This window comes from Phoenix dactylifera, chromosome 1 (assembly GCF_009389715.1).
Source record: "Phoenix dactylifera cultivar Barhee BC4 chromosome 1, palm_55x_up_171113_PBpolish2nd_filt_p, whole genome shotgun sequence".
In the NCBI taxonomy this organism is placed as follows: Eukaryota; Viridiplantae; Streptophyta; class Magnoliopsida; order Arecales; family Arecaceae; genus Phoenix; species Phoenix dactylifera.
In genome coordinates this window covers 38264843-38286808 of record NC_052392.1, presented here as the reverse complement: position 1 = coordinate 38286808, position 21966 = coordinate 38264843, and the positions used below count along the sequence as shown (strand labels likewise).

The 21966-nt window shown below is 37.4% G+C and overlaps 1 protein-coding gene across 4 annotated transcripts; it reads left to right on the top strand.

The window, feature by feature from the left end:
• Positions 1 to 10225: 10225 nt before the first annotated feature.
• Positions 10226 to 17680, top strand: LOC103716635 (receptor protein-tyrosine kinase CEPR2). Of its 4 annotated transcripts, none has more exons than XM_026808266.2 (4): positions 10226 to 10550; positions 12348 to 12547; positions 13941 to 16539; positions 17053 to 17680. In XM_026808266.2, the coding sequence occupies exons 3-4, from the start codon at positions 13965 to 13967 to the stop codon at positions 17400 to 17402; spliced, it is 2925 nt and encodes a 974-aa protein (XP_026664067.1). In that variant the 5' UTR covers positions 10226 to 10550; positions 12348 to 12547; positions 13941 to 13964; the 3' UTR covers positions 17403 to 17680. The 4 variants fall into 4 exon arrangements, with proteins under 4 accessions (XP_026664067.1, XP_017700562.1, XP_026664066.1 ...); XM_017845073.3 differs by having other exon boundaries at positions 10226 to 10555; XM_026808265.2 differs by having other exon boundaries at positions 10226 to 10555; positions 12345 to 12547.
• The last annotated feature ends 4286 nt before the right edge of the window (positions 17681 to 21966 follow it).

The following is a 21966-nucleotide window of genomic DNA, read 5'->3' as shown; positions in this document are numbered from 1 at the left end:
CCCCTCCATTTGCTTTTATGTGGAACACTTCTTTTGTACGCAACTACCATTTGTATCCTGGAAATCTTTTACTAGTCTTCATATTTGTGCTACTTTTAATTATCATCATATCATTCTGAATTTACTAGTCTTCGAATATTTATAAGCCAGTGATGCTGCAGTAGATTATTGGAGAAAAACCTTGCTGGTTACTCCATTTTCTATGGCACATGTGGTTATATGTTGCTCGCAATTGCATCACAGACCTAGCTAAGAACAGAACATTCTTCAAACTGTCATGCATTACCAGCAAACAGATCTAGCGAAGGATGACTGACCTGTCAAATTTGGTGATGGCCTTATGAGACTTCTCTCCAGCCTTCGCAAGCTTATAGATTTTCATGGTCAACTCTGTCCGGTGGTCGTAACCATTCTGCCCGGTGATACGTGAATGAGTCACCGCACCATAACCCTCGCCCTTGGTAACTCCTTTGATGTCCATCATCTCATACTTCTGGAAAACAGCATCTACAAGAATTTGCTTCTCAAAAAGATAGTCAACCTGCTCAATAAATTTAAGTCTAATTTTATAATTTTTTTTATGTTTTCTTAATTTTTTTTTTATGTTTCTATAATTCTAGTTTAATCTATATGATATATCTTATTGTTTTAATACGATACAAATCATAAAATGAACAATATAAAATGTTTTGAAATCAAGTAGTGATGTAAAAATCAAAAAATAATACAATCAATTATATATATTTAAAGTCCAACATACATACCAATATTTAAAATCGAATCTAATGGCGATACCTCTCATAGATATCCGGATCGTTAGCATAGTCAGAAGGCACATCAGCTCATCCCTCTAACTTAGCGGTGTTGTAGTCTTGTACGTTCAGTCCATAAGAAACGTGTGCTGGATTATAAGCATTCCCGGATCTCTCGCCGAAGCTTTAGCTCAGAGATGTGTCTTTTAGCTGACAATGCGGCTATGGAGGGGCTCATTCGAATATGTTGATAGCAAAATCCAACCTGTTAGATGCTCCGGGCTGCGTAGGATAGTAGCCACCGGAATATTCCTCAGACGCGCCATATCCATATCGTATCTGTATGGGTCATAGGCTACCTGTGGCTGCGGGTAATAAGATCTAGTATACGACTTAGAGCCTGATACATTTATGGATCTTACTCTATGTACGAAGTCATCTGCAGTTGCATCGTGTGTCAGGCGAAGTGCTACAGTGTTATAGTGCCAGAATGTTTGGAATCGGGTTAACTCAACGTGAACTGGCTGGTTCACACCGTTTGCACTGAACCGGCCGATTCACACCGAGTTTGCACCGAATCAGCCGTTCAGGCACTTATCGGCTAGTTTCGGTCAGTAAACGACTGGTTTCGGCCAGTACGGAGTTGGAATCGAATGTAACAGACGAACCGATCCGGTTTCGTACTGAGTAGGTTTGGCATTGCTCGAACCTAATGGTTTGGCCTGGTTCGGCAGTCCACGATAAGAATGCACAATATTTACATGATTCCATCTATTGACCTATGTCCATGAGGTAGAGGTAATACAAAAATTTTACTATAAAAAATTAGAGATTACATAGTATAAGATTTTCTCTCAAACCCTAGTAATTAATATTTTCTTTTAGAGTTACATGATACACACACACACTCTCTCTCTCTCTCTCTCTCTCTCTACTCGCTTCGCTCCACGAAATGGGTCACTTTTTGCCTCTTTAGAGCTTCTAAACTCAAAACATGCTTGATACCGTTTTTTTTTTTTTTTTCAACCCCTTCATTCTTCTAATCTACAGACAAAAACATGGAAATAAAGTTGGTGCTGTATGGACAGAATCCTAGCCATGGGAGTTCCAAGTAACTTCATATCTTCAGCAGATGAAAATTTGTTCATGCAAAACGAGGTAGAAAACCAAGGAAATAGAAACAGTGCTCCATCCATGATGTACCTGATTTCCACCTCTGGATGTGCTTGCATGCATGGTGGTGGAGCACTTGGAATTGACCACAAACTGTGGATGTGCCACTATTATTTGAAGATGAGATGCTTGCAAAAATTTGCGTCTCTGCTTTTCTTTAGAATTGTAGCACATCAAAAATAAACAGAAACATGAAACAGACCTCTGTACGAAAGTCAGGGGGATAGGAAAATGGGCATGAAACACAGGCAACTAAAGAAAGATTCACAGAATGTCCAGTGAACAAGAATTTTCAGATTTATGCACAAAATCGTAATATCAGAATTAGATAATCAAAGATAAAAAAAATTATAAATCTCTATAGAATGGCATCCTATCTGGAATGGATCGACCGTGCTGGCCCAAGACTCAGAATAAATACAAAAAAAAATTAGAAAAGAGATGTTGGAAAAAAATTTGGGACAGAGAAAAAAAAATTTATTAAAAAATTAAGTCACACAAGAAGGCTCTCTCACACCTCACCAAAGGAGACTCCAAAGTTTTCTTTAAATAGAGCATTACGAGGGTGGGATATTTGATTTCTATTTAAATTCAAAAATCAACACCCAAGATATTTGAATTCATTCCATCATTAAATTTGCAGACGCTCACCCCTTTTATGGATTGGAATTAGAATTGGTCTGTCTGCAACATTCTCGGTGGTAAGAGGCGTACTCTTTAAGGTGGGTGTTGTTATGTCCTTCATGATTATTTTTTAAACATTTGGCTGATGTGCCAGGTGACAACAAAATTTAAGTTGTTTCAAGGTAACCTGTTTGCTGTCAACACTGTCTGAAGTGCTTCAAAAATTATGAGAAACTCCTAACAGATTAAACCACTCTGAGACTTCCTTGCTAAAGATTTAAAAAAGCTTACTGTAAACCTCCTTGGCAAGCATTTCTGAACGTGCTTGCATGCATATTATCTGTTATTGTCATTTTAAAATTTTGCCGATACCTCATGTCATCTTTATGATCCTCCATATAACCATTTGTTCTTCTTGCCTACTCCATCTATATCCATAATTTACAGTGCTCATTTTCTATGTGGTTCCAATATATACAATTAGATTATAGGCCAAAGGCTCTATGCAGGAAAATGATGAGGTTGAGTAAGTCACAATAATTGATCATAAGGAAAACGTAGATGCTTTTAATTATGTAACTTCCATGCTGACATGTGCAAAGATGCACTCTGTTTTTGCTACATTGCGATGCATGCTTACCCAAACTCACGCACCATAATCTAGAAATTTTGTGATGAAAAACATGCAGTGCATATCCTTAATTTGGATAGTCTCCTTTTCTAGCTTCATCTGAAATCTTCTATAAGTTATACTATGAATCTTCATGTGTAGTTTACTTCCATAAGAAATCGATGCATTATCATCTGCGCAAGTTACTTTCTATTACCTTATATCAGCCTGCAGATTTCTACCAAAAATTATTAGGTGTGATATGAATTATCCAAGTGTATCCCTTGCATACCCTCTTCACTTGTAATGACTTTCCAGTGCATCCTATTTCACTTTCTTGCATATGAATTTATCAGCTCGATGAGAATTATTCTTAAGGGATAGAAAATAAAACTAAATGATTAATAATGAACATTATATAATATATTGTATAGTTCATGACTGAAATAAATTAATGTATCATTATTATGTCATACATGGCCCAAGAAACTGTATTATCATGTTCTAATATCATATTATCCTGTACAACCATTAATTCATAATCAGTAATATGACACAATATATTATATTATTTTAATTATAATTAAGAATGTGGAAATGAATTATTATTCCTATGCAATAAATTATGATGTTATTATATCATTAGTCTGTTATGTATTCCGTGTAATTCTTTTAATACAGTATACAATGATGAAAATACTATGATAATATAATATGATATATCATTATAATATAACTAATAATGTTAAATAATTCATCACATTTGAAAATTATCACAATGCATTCACCAATGCAATAAACCTGGAATAATGAGGATTGGAAGGGCAAGCTTGTCCACTGTCTAAAAGAAATCACCCTTATCTCCAAAAACCATCAAATAGCATTTTGCAATCTCCAATGTGCATCCAAGATACCAAGTGCTCAAGCAGGAATAATGCAATCAGTATACCTGGAATAATTCCAGCCACCATTTTTTTTTCTTTTGGATTGGAGACACCTCCTTCAAAATTATTGTGATGGTGTGTTGGTTTGTTGTTGATATACATCTGTTTATGTGATTGTGCTTGAATTTTCTCAGTGCTATGTCAGGCTTAAATTAGCCTTTTTGTTGCACTTCCCAATGATGATATGTTAGTATCTTGTTGATGTGCTCTAATATGTGTGCTTGTGCTGCATCCTTGGTGCTATGTCATGCTTAACTACAGAAATCAGTGACCATTTTGATTGCATTCTCCCCTAACTGGGCTGTTTTTGTTCTTCATTGGCCACCCTCCATATAACTGGCACAAGTTGGCACTCAGCTACTTCTATATTCTGCCTCCTTTGACACTTATGGGGTACTGTGCAGAGGTTATAAAGGTTCCTACATGAGCTGCAGGCAGACATTTGAACTGTAGATCTTACCAAGGGACAAACCAAACATACAGTAGCAGCTCAGTGAAACCAAAACTTTGAGAGTGCATATGAAAGAAAGTTACAAATTTTTTTTCCATATATGGCATGTCAAATAGCCGAGCTTGCTCAACCAATTACAAGCAAAGACTGATGCTCTGTCAAGTGTCATTTTCTTGGCCTGTTTAATCTTTTCAGGACTGCCATCAATTATTATTTGGACTTCTTCTCTGACAAGGAACAATGACTCTTGGATGCAATTATATTATACTTATATATCTATTTATATATCTATACCTATATATCTCCATCTATATAATCTCTTGATGTGTTTGAGATTATGTAGATGATAAAAACCTAAGGAGAACTTGGTACATACCTTTTGTTAATTAGCTTATTTACTAACTCTTATACATGACACACAGTTACTCCATAGTTTTGCCTCTTTTAAAGAGTTACACATTTTTAATAAAATCAAATAAGTATGGGAGATAAATATATAAGCTCATCTTGTTTTTTTTTTTTTCAATTTAATGTCCCTTTTACAGGCCCACTGTTAGATTTACCGACAAACAATTAAGCTTACATCTGACATCGAAGTAACATTACCTACTCAAAAAAAAGAAGCATATTCTGCAGACCATCCCTAAGGAGTTTAATTAAAATCCATAGCAGAGGAGTTCAAAGTCACATGTGAGGTGTCTTGTTGACTTGCTACCTCACTTGCTAACTTGCAAGCTTAGTCCATTAATGCACTGCATGCAGACTTGGTCCTGCTGCAAAAATTTTCAGCTTTCCATGGAAATTTTTGCATCCCATTCAGCTTATCATGGACATAACCGAGGCCATCAAAATGCTAGAGCGAGGCCAACTCCATTGCTCCTTGTGCTGTACATCTGATAAGCACATCAACTAGCTGCATGCAGGCTATCTGTTTTTTCAGAAGACTTCAATGTCCATGGAATCCCTTGTCAAAATTGCATGAGAAATTCAAGTGTGACACATAAACCTCACACAAAAAGGTTGCATAACTTATCTGCAACCCTTGTTGTTCTTCCTCTCAGTAACAGTCAATACCTTGCATTGCACCATCAGTGAGATGCTGAATGGAATACAGTAGCTGTGCTACTTATTTTGTTTCTTTATTAATTTCGATGCTATCAGAACACTGCATAAACTGTAAACCATAAGGTTGCATATCGGCCAACCCTCATCCATTTATACTATAACATGTGTTGAGAGCTCCTTTATTGCCTTTGCATGATTATATCATTCTGCAGCTGGGCAAATCATTTCGCATCGCTTGTCGTTAGCAAATGATTACTTATTTCTTAAACATTTTTATAGGATTAGAGAAATGAAGTATGTAACGGTGACACCCTTATTACTGTAAGGACCTGTGCGAGCGTATGTTTGGTCCAACATCGGTTATTCGTTGGGTAGATCTTGGGTACTTATACAGGATCAAGGAACTCAAATAATATATTTCCATTAGCCATTTTGGGTGAGATTTTGAGTTGTTACAAATGGTATCAGAGCGGACCCGACTCATAATCTATGTGGACTAGGGGACATTGCAACATGGATTCATTAGAGCTGACAACGGGCCGATCATAGTGTTTGTGATTAGATTTGAATGGATTTAAACCCTTAGTTAGACGAGAATATCAGGGCTTGAATGGAAAGAGTATGTGAGGACCCTTGCGAGCGTATGTTTAACCTCACCTGAGTGAGGTCCTGAGTTATTACAATTACTACTTCTTTCTACATTATCTTGCAATTGTCATTCTCGATGGCTGCAATCGCTTTCGTGGTTAACTCTTCGATGCTATGATCCTCTTGTTAACATTCTTTTTGGTTAAGAGAATCCACCAAGAAAGATCACTTCCCTTATCCAGCCATTGATGGCTCTTTGGCTCATCTCCCTTGCTTATCCTCAAGTCGTTGCCTATGTGTCCTTTGTTTCCATTCGCCTCCAAATGGATACTAATTTGGTCCCACATGGATTGCATGGTCGTCACCTTTCCTTGGTTTTTGGCTCATTACACATAACGAATCTATCATAACTTTTTATATAAGGGATTCCGTCGCCGTAAAGTTCACTAAGACAAGGACCTTATGAAAGGCTTCCGTCACCCTACTTGGGTGTGTGTCAACCATGGAATTTTCCTCCTTGCAGTGTCCATCACCACTGTCCATTTGCAGATGGGTCCACTGATTTAGACCCTGTAATTGAACTTTGACCATCTCTCTGTCTCAATTGAGCCATGAATGGAATGAGGCAATGAGATTGAGATCGATGGAATTGATATGTTCCATGTTGTTTCGCAGCTTCTATGTCATCTTGCCCCACAGGGAGTTTGGAACACCGATCAGATGGACATGGCTACTCGGACGGCCTGATTGGACTCGATCAGTTCTTATTCATGGGGTCCTTTCAGGCCATACCAATAATATAGCAAGGATAATTAGAATAATAGTACTCAATAATTTAGCATGGATGATGGTGAAAGGTCTTCCTGGCTATCTGGCTTGCCGCCCAAAAACTATGTTCATGTCATTTGGTTTGATGATTTGAGAGTTGAGTCCAAAGATGTTATTTTCATGCAATATAGATGGTGTCTTTCTTTTATGCATTAATACTCTCCGGAAAAATAACTTCTCTTTTCCGGTCCTTCAGAAGACATGGAAAACCAATGGCTACATCGTTGCTTGAACGTGAATTGTGAAGGAGAGATCATCGACGGAGGCCAAGGAATGGCGGCCGAGGACATGGTGCCCTAGATCCAAGCCCTGGCGGAGGCAGCAAGGATGATGCGGAGCCAGTGTATCGATATGGTAGCATATTATTGGTCCGACATATTGCTAAGCTGGTACACTGAGTATAGGATATAATTTCTTCGTTCCAAGAGACGGCAGAATATTTTGAGGAGCAATATGCGTCTTGCCCATTCTTTATCTTGTAGTTTTGACGTGACATCATTGACAAAGTCTGCAGACTATAGTATTGAAACTACTGGAAAACAAAAGATTGCTAAAACAATATCCGGTGATTTAGAAGAAATAATGCTTTCAAACTCATATAATAATAATTGGCAGTGGGAGTTGGGTCCATTCACCTTGTTTTAAACGATTAAGTCCAATAATTGGCAAGGCATTCCATCAAAGAGAAGCCTCTTAGCTCGCAACTTAAATAGGAAAAACTCAAATAGTTTAACATAAGAGCCTTTAAATTTTCTTTAATAAAAAAATAAAACTGCTGACCATGCACCAAACAATTTGGAGTTACCACCACCAACAACTATGGACCACAAATATTCCTAGATTGGTGCATGCAGCTGCTGTATTTGTATTTCTCCGGTTCCGGTAGATGCGGCATGAGGGAATTGGTACAAGTCACAGGGCGTGGACCGTCCATCAACTACCAGCATGGCTTTTTTTCACATTCTATAGGATAAGGTAGATTTATTTATAAATTTTATATTTATTTACACTCCTTCTTACATGTGGGCTAAACTTTCTTCTAAGGAAGGATAAGCCCAATATATGAAATTTCTAATAATGAGATTAAAAAGTGCGAAAACATAGTTCGAACTCAAAACCTCTAAGTCGATAAGATAAGGTAGATTTATTTAGATATTTTATGTTTTTCTATACTCTTCTTCACATGTGGGCTGGATTTTTTTTTAATGGGCGAGTGCAACATGTGAAATTAATAAATAATGGGGTTAAAGAGTAAAGAGACAGTGTTCGAACTCAAAACCTCTATTCTGATATCACGATGAAATCCCCACTTGTCCCAAAAACTTAAGTTAATAAGATAAGATAAGATAGATTTATTTATATATTTTACATATTTTTTATATATATCAGCACTAATGCACCGAATTTTATCAGAAATAAATGCCGTTTATGACAACAAAAGATGCTAGCTTAATTTTTTCCTCACCTTACATCGATTGCACTGCTACTCCCACAATATTAGGTGCCTAGTTTCTGAGTGGCGGAGTGGGTGTACTTCTACTGTGATTCTCAAATTATATGCTCAATTATTAATGTTAGCTCTGTTTGGTATATACTTTGTCTTCAGACTTCAGAGTTGGACCTAAAAATGAAAGGCTTGTTCTTCTGCTCATAGTTTAAGTGATGATGTGAGCAGCAAATGTTCTGTTTACCTCAAAAATAAAAAAAAGAGAGAGAGAAAGGAAACAGAACAAGTATTCTCTTGTCCATTTAAATATTTGTCAAAGTATTCTAACGTCATGTCGTATGAAGGAGGACTCTTTAAAACGTTGCAAATTGATGAACCTTGACGAGGCCCCCGTCGTTTACTGTAGGCGTTCACGGGGTTGAGTAAAAGGCTTTAGAATAATGAACTAAGCGGACATTATCTCTATTTTTTGAGTCTTCTATAATAATATATAGATTTTAAATATCTTTGATGGAGACTTTGGTCCAGTTCTTGTGAGACTGGTTGTCTATATTTTTCTCCCATTGGTCGTCCGTGAACCAGAGCTGCAAAAATCCTGTTTGGATGGTGACTGCAATACCTTCAGTTACTTCATTGCCATATATGCTCTTGCTGTTAGAAAAATATGGAAATTGGATTGTTTTACAGTGAATTTCTTGCCATGGATCTTACACACAAGTATAAGAGAAATGCAAATAGATCTACACCTTTCAAATTAACCTAGTCGATGCTTCAAAGAATAATGAGATCTCGACAGGCTCTCGCATTAGCTAGGAATTCTAAGTTATACGTGGGGAGATGTTGCACCCATTAAATTTTTTTTCAAAAAAAAAATATAATTATAAATTAGAATTTATCTAAAAAATTATTAAATAGAATATATATCAAAACCCATTGTAAAGTATTGCTTTAATCAAGATGGTAGCTCAGTTGGAACGGGGCGTTTGCTTCTAACCAAGTGGTTCCAGATACGAAACGCACGGACGTCGATTAAATTCGAAGACCGGATGCCCCATGCCTGGATACGGGGTCTAGAAGTGCTACTAGTCGGCTGGTAGCCTCAGTGATGCCAGGTGTGACGTACTCACACGGAGGGTAACCGTACTGCAGTCCAGAGGGGTAACGAGCTGAACTCATGGGTGGGCAGGATATGAGTAAAACCGGCCGGGATGCTCAACATACGGTCATTTCTGCCCGCATCGAACATTCTTCTGGCAGGGTGTGAGCTGCTAAGCGGGGATAGGATTGTCCCTTCCTCCCCCATTCCTCTTTTTCAAAGCAAAAAAAAAAAAAATATTTCCTATTTGTAGCATGACGTATGAAGTAGATTTTTTTTGTAAGCTATGTAGCATATTTAATATATATAATACAACATGTAACATGTATATTTTTGTAGATAAAATCATCTTTCTATTAGATACCAAAAAATCGCGTAATTGATTTTTCTTTTTCTTTCATTTGCTTTACTTTCTGAGAATAATGTCACAATATTAAATATAAAACATTTTAACATTTTTATTAAAATATTTTCTGAATCATTAAAATATTTTCTCATGGCTCACATGAACTCCTCATTTGACATCCAGTAAAACTTGCCACGTATAATATTTTTCCATGATATTTTCTTTTTTAGATATTTGTCTTTCCCAGAAATATCGACGGCCACTTTGTCTGTCTTGGAGCAACAACACAGTAACGGGGGCTTTAAAAAACCAAGCGGCGCTCGATTTTTCCCCCACCATTAGCTTTGATTACCGAGCCTCATCCTTCCTTCGCCATTGCCGAGGGAGAGAGAGCTCGGATAGGGTTATCTCCGCTCTCTGGCGTATCTTTGTTCTCCGTCTCGTCGATCGATGTCTATGGCTGGAAGAATTCCAGCATACCAGCGACCTCCGTAGATACGTTGTTTGGCATTCTTTCCTCATCTGGTCTTTGGAGCTGCAAGCCGTGGTGGTAGGATTGCATGGTGGCGTCTATTAGTACTCAGAATCTATTAAAATTGATATCGAGTTCGAAGAAACCAGCTCTGGTATGGTAAGAGACTCCTTTTCCAACTTGTAGAGATTTTAGTTAGAAAATGGGAAAAAAAGGGGAAACTAATTTGGTTTGAGTTCTTGAAAGCTGGAAGTAGTAGGTAAGAGTATGAATAAGAAAAACTATGGGCCTGTTTAGTAAAGTTTCTGTTTTTGACTCTTTGTTTCTGGCAATTAAAGGAGTTAAATTTGCGAAACTGAAAAGCCTTTCTGTTTTTGTGTCACAGTTTGTAAATCTTTTAGAATTTTAGTAGGTGAAAAGCTTCTTTGCTTGTCGAAAGGAGGGAAGAAAAACAAACGGTAGTAAAATGAAGTAGAGGCAGCATTCTTAGACAGATCGTATGCTGGTAGATTAAGTTCAAGGATTATTTGGAGAAATTGATATTTAATAATAAAAAATTCTGCTTTATAATCGCTGCAGTTTTTGTTGTTGTTGTTAATATTGAACAAGAAGCGAAGCCATGGTGTTGTATGTTAGAATGATCCTATTATTTTCCCTTGTCTGCGATGAAATATGCGGAAGAGAAGTTGCTCATCTATTGATTTCCTGCTGTAGTATTGTTTTATGTTTGATGGTGGATTGTTGTTAAGTGGTTTGTGATCTTAATCTGTTTTCCTCTTTTGATTTGTATGTATTGCTTACTCTTTATAAAGTTCTTTCCTCTGGTTTACGAGCTGTTTGGATAGAGGCTATTGTTGGCATTACAAAAATCTTTGAACATCAACTGCTTCTATTATCCCACCTACTTACCTCTTTCTTTGCCTCCTCTACTCTGCTTTAATCAAAATGTCCCTTCAAGTTCTCTCTCCTCATGTATGGAATATCTTATGGATGCATTTTCTCATTGTCAGAACTCCCCGTTATGAGATTATATTGCCAGTATTTTTTTTTTTGACCAAAATGTTTTTGATGTTATCTTACATACATACTATATGATAATATAACTATAGTTTTCCCCTATTTATTTTTAAACCAATTTTGCTGGTTTTAATTTTCTATACCATAGCAATGATTGATGATAAGTCTCTCCCCATTGGAAGTTTTTATTTTTCCTATCCCACACTAGATTCTGAATTATGCGCACTCTATGTAGCAATGATGGCTATTATCTTTTGCATTTTTTTTTGATATATTTGGGGGAAGTTAAAACATATTGAAGTAGTCTTCATCATCTACTTATATATTTCTGTGACATGTGAGGACAAATCTATTTTTTTTAGATATGTTTATCAAACAAACTTTGCATATTGATTAGAAATTCCAAAAAAATTATTTGATTAGACAATTCACTTAGGCCAGATCTTATCCCATGTAATTTGGGCCCTTTTGTTGGCTCAGAAGAAAGCCATAGTTGATCCTAATTACACAAACATATTTAAATAAATGAACAAATGGCTCCAGAATGGAACTGAAAAGCCAAAAATGAATAAATATACCCATTGTTTTAAAATGCAGTGTATGCAGCTGTATATGTGGCCACATATGTGGATGCGATCCCGACTGCACAGTGCATTTTCTATAAGCAGTGTCTTGTTACACATAGCACAATAATAGAAATTAGTGTGTAAGAATAAAGTAAAGGGGATTTGGGAATCACAGAGCTGAAGGATGCTAACTTGTAGAAATCATGATTCAAGGCTTAAAGCTCATTTTTCTTTCATAATGACCAAATTAAGTCCTCTTTTTATAGATCCTGCTTCAGAATATGACACTAAGACAATTTAAGCTTTTAGAAATGAACAATATTGAGTTCAATTACAGACTGATCCAATCTTGTGATTGGAATTAGTAGGTGTTGCCCGTGTTTGGCCAGCTGGCAGCTAAACCAAGAAGAGAATGAAGAAGACACAGACACAGGAAGCAATTGAAGGCGTTCGAGTTTCTTCAATGTACTTGAAGACGCTGAAATTATTAGGAGCAATTATCCACACAAACCACAAAAATAATTGGGTTCTGCAACTTCAGATTGGAGAAAGCTAATCTGATAGTTTGGTAATGAACTGTTGTTACTTCTAAGAGTTTTTTTTTTCCTAATATACATGAAGTTGAACACTTGTAACTTATATATTGAGCTCTGTGAATTTGATAATCCCATCTGACTCAATTATTTATAAAACATGCATCATAATAATAGAGGCAGCTATAACATTGACCTGACAGTTGAAATCAGTAGATATGGTAGTCACAAGGAGACTTATTATCCACGCTTAGCATCTTGCCAGAAGCTTTTTATTGAAAGGCTTAATCAGTATATTCTGATGAAAAACCACTTCTCCAAATGGAGGAAAACACATGGTAAGCAATTCTTGGAAACATATGGGGAGCATTTAATTCAGTAAACACTGAGTTTCTACATAGAATCGAAAGATCTAATAATCAAAGAGTTAGCCATTATATGTTTCTTGTTTGAGTGCTTAATAGAAGGATGATACTGGGGGAAGCTAGAAACCAGGTGCTTTATGTCTGTTACCTTATGAAGTAGTCATTTCTCTTTCTCATGTTTTGCATGACATTTCTTCTTCTTCTTCTTCTTCTTTTCCGCCTTTTCAATGGATTATTCTTCTTCAGCATTCCATTCTTGTTCCAGCCTTGGCTGCTATGCTGGGTGGTGTCGTAAAAGCAGCATAGCTAATTTAATATTGGGAGCAGTGAAACAAAATTGTGGATACAATTCCGGCCTTTGGCCCAAGGAGCTCCTTCCCAGTGTTTGACCTATGAAAGATTGACACATGCCATATGAAAGAGTTGCATTGATACACAACCTGTATTTAGTATTTGTGAAAGCACTTTGTCTTTTAATATCATCACTTGAACAAAATTTCTTCATTCGGTTAATGTCTCCAAGTGAAGAAACATGGAAATTTCTAGCTAAGAAACTCTCTGTCTAACTTTTGATGGTGAGTTGAGTTGCATCATATTTGCAGACATTGGTTTATTAGTTTTTCCTCATGGCAGTGGCAATCTTACTAGCGACATCTTAGAATCAATTCTTTAATCATCTTTTTACATTATTAAGCATTACCTTCCACAATAGTTGCAGAGGATTTATCCAAATATAGGGCCAACTGCTTGTACTAATGGAGCTGGCCATCTGCATAACTATCAAACCCGAGAGCTAATTAATCTTGGTAAAAATTGCTTTATGAACCACTCTCTTTTGATATAATTTGCCACTTAAGTTGGCCATTAAGTGGCAGCTATTGTGAACTAGAGTTTCAGCCATATGGTTAGATTTGTTGCTTAAGGCATACCTAGTTAATAAGCAGCCTCATATGGATTATATGTTCAAAATATGTTAAACTGTATATTTCTTGCATTTTAAAGGAAAACCCATAATGTAATTCTTCTTACCAACTAATGATTTTCCATTTTCTTTTTTTTACAGGTCTAACAACATGCTGGGAATGAGATGAAATTTCTTACATTAACTCAAACGATTTTCTCATCAATGTTGGATCTCTTCCTTTCCCTCCATTTCTTAACTGCACTTCTTCCAGTTGCTCTTATACCAATCTCTACCTCCCTGTCAGTGGAGACTAAAGCACTGCTTGAATTAAGAAGGCAGTTAAATGATCCTATGGGTTATCTTGAGAGCTGGAAGGAATCCCAGCCTCCCTGCCAATTTGTTGGGGTCACTTGTGATGACTCTGGCCAAGTGATCGGAATTTCTCTTGCAAATTTATCATTATCTGGCAAGATATCACCATCAGTTTCTGTCTTGCACAGCTTAAGTTCCCTAGATCTAGGAGCAAATGCCATCTCTGGCATTGTTCCTGCTGCATTGGCCAATTGCACAAATCTTCAAGTGCTTAATCTTTCAACAAATAGTTTAATAGGCCAGTTGCCGGACCTCTCGACTCTGCAAAATCTTCGAGTTCTTGACTTATCAACAAATAGATTTATTGGCAAGTTTCCTTCATGGGTTGGGAAACTACCAGGTTTAGTTCAACTGGGCCTTGCAGCGAATAATTTTCAGGAGGGAGACATTCCACAAGGTATTGGAAATTTGAAGAACTTGACGTGGCTTTTCTTGGCACAATGTAATCTGCGAGGAGAGATACCAGCCTCCATCTTTCAATTGACATCACTTGGAACATTAGATTTCTCTGGCAACCAAATTTCAGGAAAGCTCCCAAAGGCAATTTCAAACTTACGCAACCTCTACAAAATTGAGCTCTACCAGAATAATTTAACTGGAGAGATCCCACCTGATCTTGCCAATCTGTCCCAACTTCGTGAGTTTGACATCTCTCGAAATCAGCTGACTGGGAAGCTTCCTGCTGAGATTGGTACCCTGAAGAACTTGACAATTTTTCATATATACAGTAACAACTTCTGGGGTGAAATCCCCAAAGAATTTGGTGAATTTCAGTTTCTTGTGTCATTCTCCATATATCAGAACAATTTCTCGGGAGAATTCCCAGCAAACCTTGGTCGTTTCTCGCCACTCAATGCTGTAGACATATCTGAAAACAGTTTCTCTGGTGAATTCCCGAGGTTCCTATGCCAAAGTAACAACCTGCAGTTCTTGCTTGCTCTGGATAATAACTTTTCGGGTGAATTTCCTGATTCATATGCTAACTGCAAGACGTTGCAAAGGTTCAGGATCTGTCAGAACAATTTCAGTGGGAAAATCCCTGATGCACTGTGGGGACTGCCATTTGCAGTTATCATTGATGTATCAGATAATAGTTTTACTGGAGGGATATCTTCTGATATAGGGATTTCAGCTAGTTTAACACAGTTGTATGTGCAGAACAACAGATTCTCTGGCAAGCTTCCAATAGAGTTGGGAAAGCTTCCCCAGCTGCAGAAATTATTTGCTTTTAATAATTCCTTTTCTGGTAAGATACCTTCTCAAATTGGAAACCTGAAGCAGTTGTCATCTTTGCATTTGGAAAATAATGAGCTTATAGGATATGTACCATTAGAACTTGGTATGTGCAACAGACTTGTGGATCTAAATATTGCACAAAATTCATTGAGTGGTGACATTCCTGAGACATTGTCCATGCTTACCTCACTCAACTCACTTAATCTATCAGATAACAAATTGACAGGCTCAATTCCAGAGGGCCTAGAATCACTGAAGCTTAGTTTAATTGATTTTTCTGAAAACCAGTTGTCAGGAAGGATTCCACCGGGGCTTCTGATGATGGCAGGAGATGAAGCCTTTCTTGGCAACACAGCACTCTGTATTGATAAGATTCCTGAAAGTCAGAGGTTTCCTGACATAATGGTTTGCAATGTGAGTCATAGCCATGAAGAATTATTTGGAAAGCAAATTCTTCTTGTACTTGTAATATTGTTGGCCATGAGCATCCTTTTGGCTGGTCTGGCATTTGTGAGTTACAAAAGCTTCAAGCTTGAAGAATGTGATAAAAGGAGAGAGCTGAAGGAAGGCATGGAAAAGGATTCAAAGTGGATTCTGGAGTCTTTCCATCCCACCAAATTTGATCCAGAAGAAATATGTAATTTGGAAGAGGAGAATTTAATTGGATGTGGAAGCACCGGGGAAGTCTATCGAGTGGACTTGAATAAGAACAGAGGAACCGTCGCTGTGAAACAATTATGGAAAGGTGACAGTGCAAAAGCTTTAATGGCAGAGATAGATATCATGGGGAAGATTAAGCATAGAAATATACTGAAGCTATATGCCTGCTTGAGAGGAGGTGGATCAAATTTTCTTGTTTTTGAATACATGCCAAATGGTAATCTCTATCAAGCTCTTCGTCGGGAGATCAAGGGCAGACAGCCTGAGTTGGACTGGAACAAGCGATATAAGATTGCATTGGGGGCAGCACAGGGTATTATGTATCTTCACCATGACTGCTCACCAGCAATTATTCACAGAGACATAAAATCCACCAATATATTGCTGGATGAGGAGTATGAAGCAAAAATTGCTGATTTTGGAATTGCAAAGATTGTTGAAGAGTCAGAAATGAGTTGTTTTGCTGGTACACATGGTTACATGGCTCCTGGTATGTTAACAAACCATGTTTAGGTCCACCATTCTCTCCTTTGATTGCTTGGTTTAACAGTATCTATTTGAACATAATTATGTTTTATCTTCTGATGAAGTTGCAGCCGATATCTTGTCTTCTGTCTCATTTTTCTTAACTTATTGATATCAGCTTACCAACATCCATCAGTTCTATTAAAATGTTGATCCTAGGTTTCAATGTTTCTGTCTTGCTTGTTTTCCAGTAGAGATTATGGTTTATGCATTGCTAGTAACGTAGCTACATTATTGCCTTCTCTTCTTTCTTTCCGTATTGAAAGTTTTCTTTTCATATAAAGATCTTATGGCCAATAGTTGCATCTGATTTTGAAGGAATAAAGCTTACAGCAGTTTTATTTTGAGTTTGTACCAATTTAAGTGTATATAATCATCTGTGCCTCATATTTTATCACATTCTCTTGTCATGCATCTTTGGCACTGTTTTAAACATATCTATCTCACTTCTATTCTATACTTTATCAATTTTTTTCAGAGCTTGCGTATTCTTTCAAGGCGACTGAGAAGAGCGACATATATAGTTTTGGTGTTGTCCTGCTAGAATTACTTACTGGCCTTAGTCCAACAGACTCTCAATTTTTCGGAGGAAAAGATATTGTTTTTTGGGTTTCAACCCATCTTGATGTCCAAAATCTTGGAGAAGTTTTTGATTCTAGGCTGTCAAATTCTGAGGATGACATGCTAAAAGTCTTGAAAATTGCCATCCTATGCACCACCAAGTTGTCATCTTTGCGGCCTACCATGAGAGAGGTAGTAAATATGCTTATTGATGCAGATCCTTGCACTGTGATCACAACAGCAAAAAGTTATGGTAAGAACTGCTAGATTTCATTTCAGCAGCTCTTCTGCATAAGGACATCAGTTATTTAATGGCATTCATGCTTGTAATTAGGTAGTTTAGGCCCATGGAGATTTTGGCCTAGAATGCTTGCCCCTGTATCATAGGTCTTATTGACAGAGGCATTGGATTGACAAACCTGTGCTGTTTCATGTTGTATGTGTTGACATTTCTGTATCTATACTGTATAGTTACAATAGGCTGTAGCTTTCTCCATTTTATGAATGTATAATACAATAATTATTAATTTTTGTAATTTTCATCCCATTATCCTAAACTTGAAGTAGTTAGGTTTCTATTGATAAGTATTTCAAGCAATTTTTAGCATTCATGCAAAAACTAAGAACTGATAAATGCCAGAATGATACGAGTTTTCTGAAAGAAAAATCTGCACACATTTGAATAGCATTCTATGCGTGTTGTAAACTGAAATTTCAGTCAAAGTCCTGGTACCTTATCATTTATCTCCTAACATCCATTTGGTGCAAGTACATGGAAGCAAATTTTTGCTTACAAGTTCCAATGTGTATCAATAAATTACAAGCTTTAATGTCAAAATCTGTACCCCTCTCACCTTCTCTCTAAAAACAACATGTTCCCCGTCAGAGGACCTAGAAGGAACAATGGCTAGCGCACTGGCTTCCATTCACTTCGCCTCATGGTTGCGGTTATTGTTGCTTGTAATTGCGGAACTTGGTTGCTAAGATCCATTTATGTTGAGTGTTGAGTGTAACAATCCAAGACCACACCTAACAAGGCTAGCCGAAAGGTACTTTTGGGTTCCTTAGTCCTGTATAAGACGTAAGATCTTTCTAACGAATAACCGATGTGGGACTAAACACACGCCTGCGTATGTCCTCACATACTCCATTCGTTTAAGCTCTAACGTCCTCATGAGGCTAAGAATTCAAATCCATTCAAATCTAATCACAAGCACCACGATCGGCCCATGGCCAGCCTTAATGAGACTGTGCTGCAATGTCCCCTAATCCATATAGACTGTGAGCCGGGTCCATTCTGATACTATTTGTAACAACCCAGGATCTTACCCAAAATGGCTAGTCGGAAGGTGTTTTTTGTGTTCCTTAGTCCTGTATAAATACTCAAGATCTTTCCGATGAACAACCGATGTGGGACTAAACACACGCTCGTATGAGTCCTCAAGTAGGATCATGTGGCTCGGCGGTAAAGATGGTGGTTAGACTTTGTTAAGGTTTGGAGTTCAAGTTTCATCACCCCTCTATTATTTGTAACAATCCACGAGCTTATCCAAAAAGGCTAGCCGGAAGGTACTTTTTGAGTTTCTTAGTCCTGTATAAATACCCAATATCTCCCCAGCGAATAACCGATGTGGGACCAAACACACGTCCGCACAGATCCTCACATACTTTCCCCGTTTAGGCCATGACATTCTCGTCAGACACTATTTTTTATAATCGTCTTGAAAGCTGGGCGCCTTTTGAGGGAGGGAAAGCGTTTCAATAGGAGCCCTACTTCTTTCAGTAGCAAACATATTAAGAGTTTCCGGGCGGAGCGCACCTTTGGTACTTCAGTAGGGCAAGCAGTTTGATAGTGACTTCTTTTTTAGGGTAGGGCGACGAAAGGCTACTTCAATGACGAAAGGATCCAGATCCATTCAAATCTAATCACAAGTACCACGATCGGCCCATGGCCAGCCTCAATGAGACCGTGCTGCAGTGTCCCCTAGTCCACATAGGCTGTAAGCCGGGTCTAACCCAATACCTCATCCAAAAAGGCTAGCCGGAAGGTATTTTTTAGGTTTCTTAATCCTGTATAAGTATTAAAGATCTCTCCAACGAATAACCGATGTGAGACTAAATATGTGCTTGCATGGGTCCTCGCATTGAGATTCACCATTTATAGGTTCAGTGAAGGTGGTTTTCCACATTTATCTCAGGATATGTCTTGACTTCACATCAATTTAAATCTATTTCAACATCTTATAGTTTTCTGAACTTAGAATTTGCTTTGATTTTTATGTGTATTCGGAAACTCATATAATGAATATGAAGTTCAAATATCCAAGAATCAATTACAATGCTATTATTATATTGCTGCCATTTCAAACAGAAATGGTCATCGTTTGGCGTGTTAGAGCAGTATAATCTATGGTCATGCTGGTTAGAGTAATAATGGTGTCTGCATGTTGACGTTATGCATATTTCCCTCCACATTCGTGAATCAGATACCGCAAAATATTATGTTAGCACAAAATGTGATGCTGATAAGAAATGTCAGTCGCATATCTCTGATCTCTCCCTCTATATACTCATGATCAGGATTATGACATTCACGTGATTTATTAGTGATTCTCTCTGGATCAGTAATTAAAGAACTTTTTTCTCTCAAATATCATGATAGTTTGTAAGGGTCATGGAACAGGAAATGAACCCCTAGATGAAACAACTTGATCATTAAGAGGCGACCCATTGCTATATTAGAATGGAGGCCTGTACTGTAACACTCATCTGGTCTTAGAGGTCAACTTAATTTGATTGCTGAAACTAATGACCATTTTATGTCTCTTCGTAGTCTTTGATGCTTCTCTATTCGTGTACATAGTTACTAGCATCTAGAGTTAACTTGACGCTGGTTCAAATATACTCAGAAGGCTTTGGTTCAATTCCGATAAGGGACGATTTTTTTTTCCAGTATGCTGCTCCGCGAGCAAGGAGCACTGCGAGCAGAGCGAGAGAACGAAGTGGATTATGCTTCACCAGATGTGTCTAACAATGTCCAACTTATTCGACCAATTCATTCTTGTATATAACATTGTTTTACTTCATGAAGATCTCCATCTTTATAAATATGATTTTGTGTTTTTCCATCTGATTTCCAGCAGTCTGTAACCATCCAAGAACATGGCATCAGAGAGATGATGATCAACATCCTCTATCTGATCTGGACAATGAGAATGACCAGAGTCTGTAACTGGTCTATTAACTGGTAATCTATATGTTGTCACCTTATAAAACAGAATCTGAATGTCGATCACTATTTCCGTAGACAACTTATTGTCTTTATACCATCATTCATATCTGAATTTACAGAACTACTTTGGTCTTCCATCACAAGATTTACCCACCTAAACCAGAGATGTTCCTCGGTTTCCTGTTTATATTGTATAAATTTTACTGAATCAATTCTCTGGAGGAGAATATCAGCATGTTATGTAGTTTCCAATTGTCACTATGTTTGAGCAAATTGGCCAACTACCTACCTTGAATAACATTATATTCCATCAAACTCCTTTGCGTGTCGCATTCTTGTTCTATTCAACATTAGCTTCTACCTATTTCTAACCCATGAAGTGCTGTTAACTTGATTCTTATTTTTTTTGTGGACACTATCACATGCTGTACCCCTTATAAGAACGCAATCTTTCTCAAGAAATCCTCTTAGAAACTTAAGACTAACAGCAAAAAACTAAGGCCAGATTCCTACTACCTATTCTTCGCTTCTTTCAAAAAAATGATGCCGTGCTCACGCCAGAGTTCAAAACATGCATCAAAACTCTCCCTTCTGGAAAGAACCATCATCCTCTGATAGGTGGATACCTCCACCATGTGATGTTTCTTTCCAAAATGAGAGAATTCTTAAAATACTTTCTTTTAAAATCTTTTCATCATATCATTTTTATTCTTTCTTCTCTTTCTATTTTATTCTTTAGGTGTTCTTTGTTCTTTTGCCCTTACTATGGTCTGAACTAGAGATTTGACCCCTGGGGACTTATGGTAAACTATGGATCCACCCTTCATTTCCATCTAAACATAGAACTTCCTCTGCTTCATTTATTATTAATAATAACAACGTCACAACAGCTTGCAATCGTTGCTTTCGGACATGCCTCGATGTTATCAGCTGTCTTTGCACCTTTTGTGGTATTCTCGCATAATATATATAGAAATCCTACCAGTCAGTTAACCAGTCAGCATCTCTCTTTATTATCATCAATACAAGTACCTTACTGGGGGTAAATATTATAGACTATTTTAGCTATTGTTTTCATTCTCTTGTTGAGTTTAATAGCATTAAAATATGAATTGCTTGAGTTGTTGTTGTTGTTGTGTTGTTGTTGGGGTTGAAGGTCTTAAGGTATCTGCCAGGATCTTTCTTGCTGGAATTTGCTTTGTTGGCCATGTGTCGCATTCTTGTTGACCATTAGCGAAGAAAATTTTGATATCATGCAGACATGGAAGCCGCATAGAACTTGCTGAGTGGTGGCTAATGCATGGGCTATCAACCAGATATTATATTCGATAATGGAAGAGCCATGCTAAGGTGCTTTCCAAAGCAATGCAGCAGTGAGTGATGGTGGGGCTGGTTAAGATGTGATCTGCTAGAAAACTTCAGACAGGCATTTCGCATGGTTAATTTATATAAGCTTCAAGTGGATGCTGGAATTTATAAAGTGCTCGTGACAAAAGATGATAACCTAATCTCTAGGTGTTACACACTTATGACATTATGCTTTATCTGTCTAGTTATTTCTTTATTCTATAGAGAATTTTAGCCTTTATAGAGATCCCT

Excerpts from the sequence above, each read along its gene's own strand:
- LOC103716635 (XM_026808266.2), top strand. The coding sequence starts at position 13,965 with ATGAAATTTCTTACATTAACTCAAACGATTTTCTCATCAATGTTGGAT. Across the intron at positions 16,540-17,052 it reads ACATGGTTACATGGCTCCTG|AGCTTGCGTATTCTTTCAAG; the intron begins GTATGTTAACAA and ends AATTTTTTTCAG.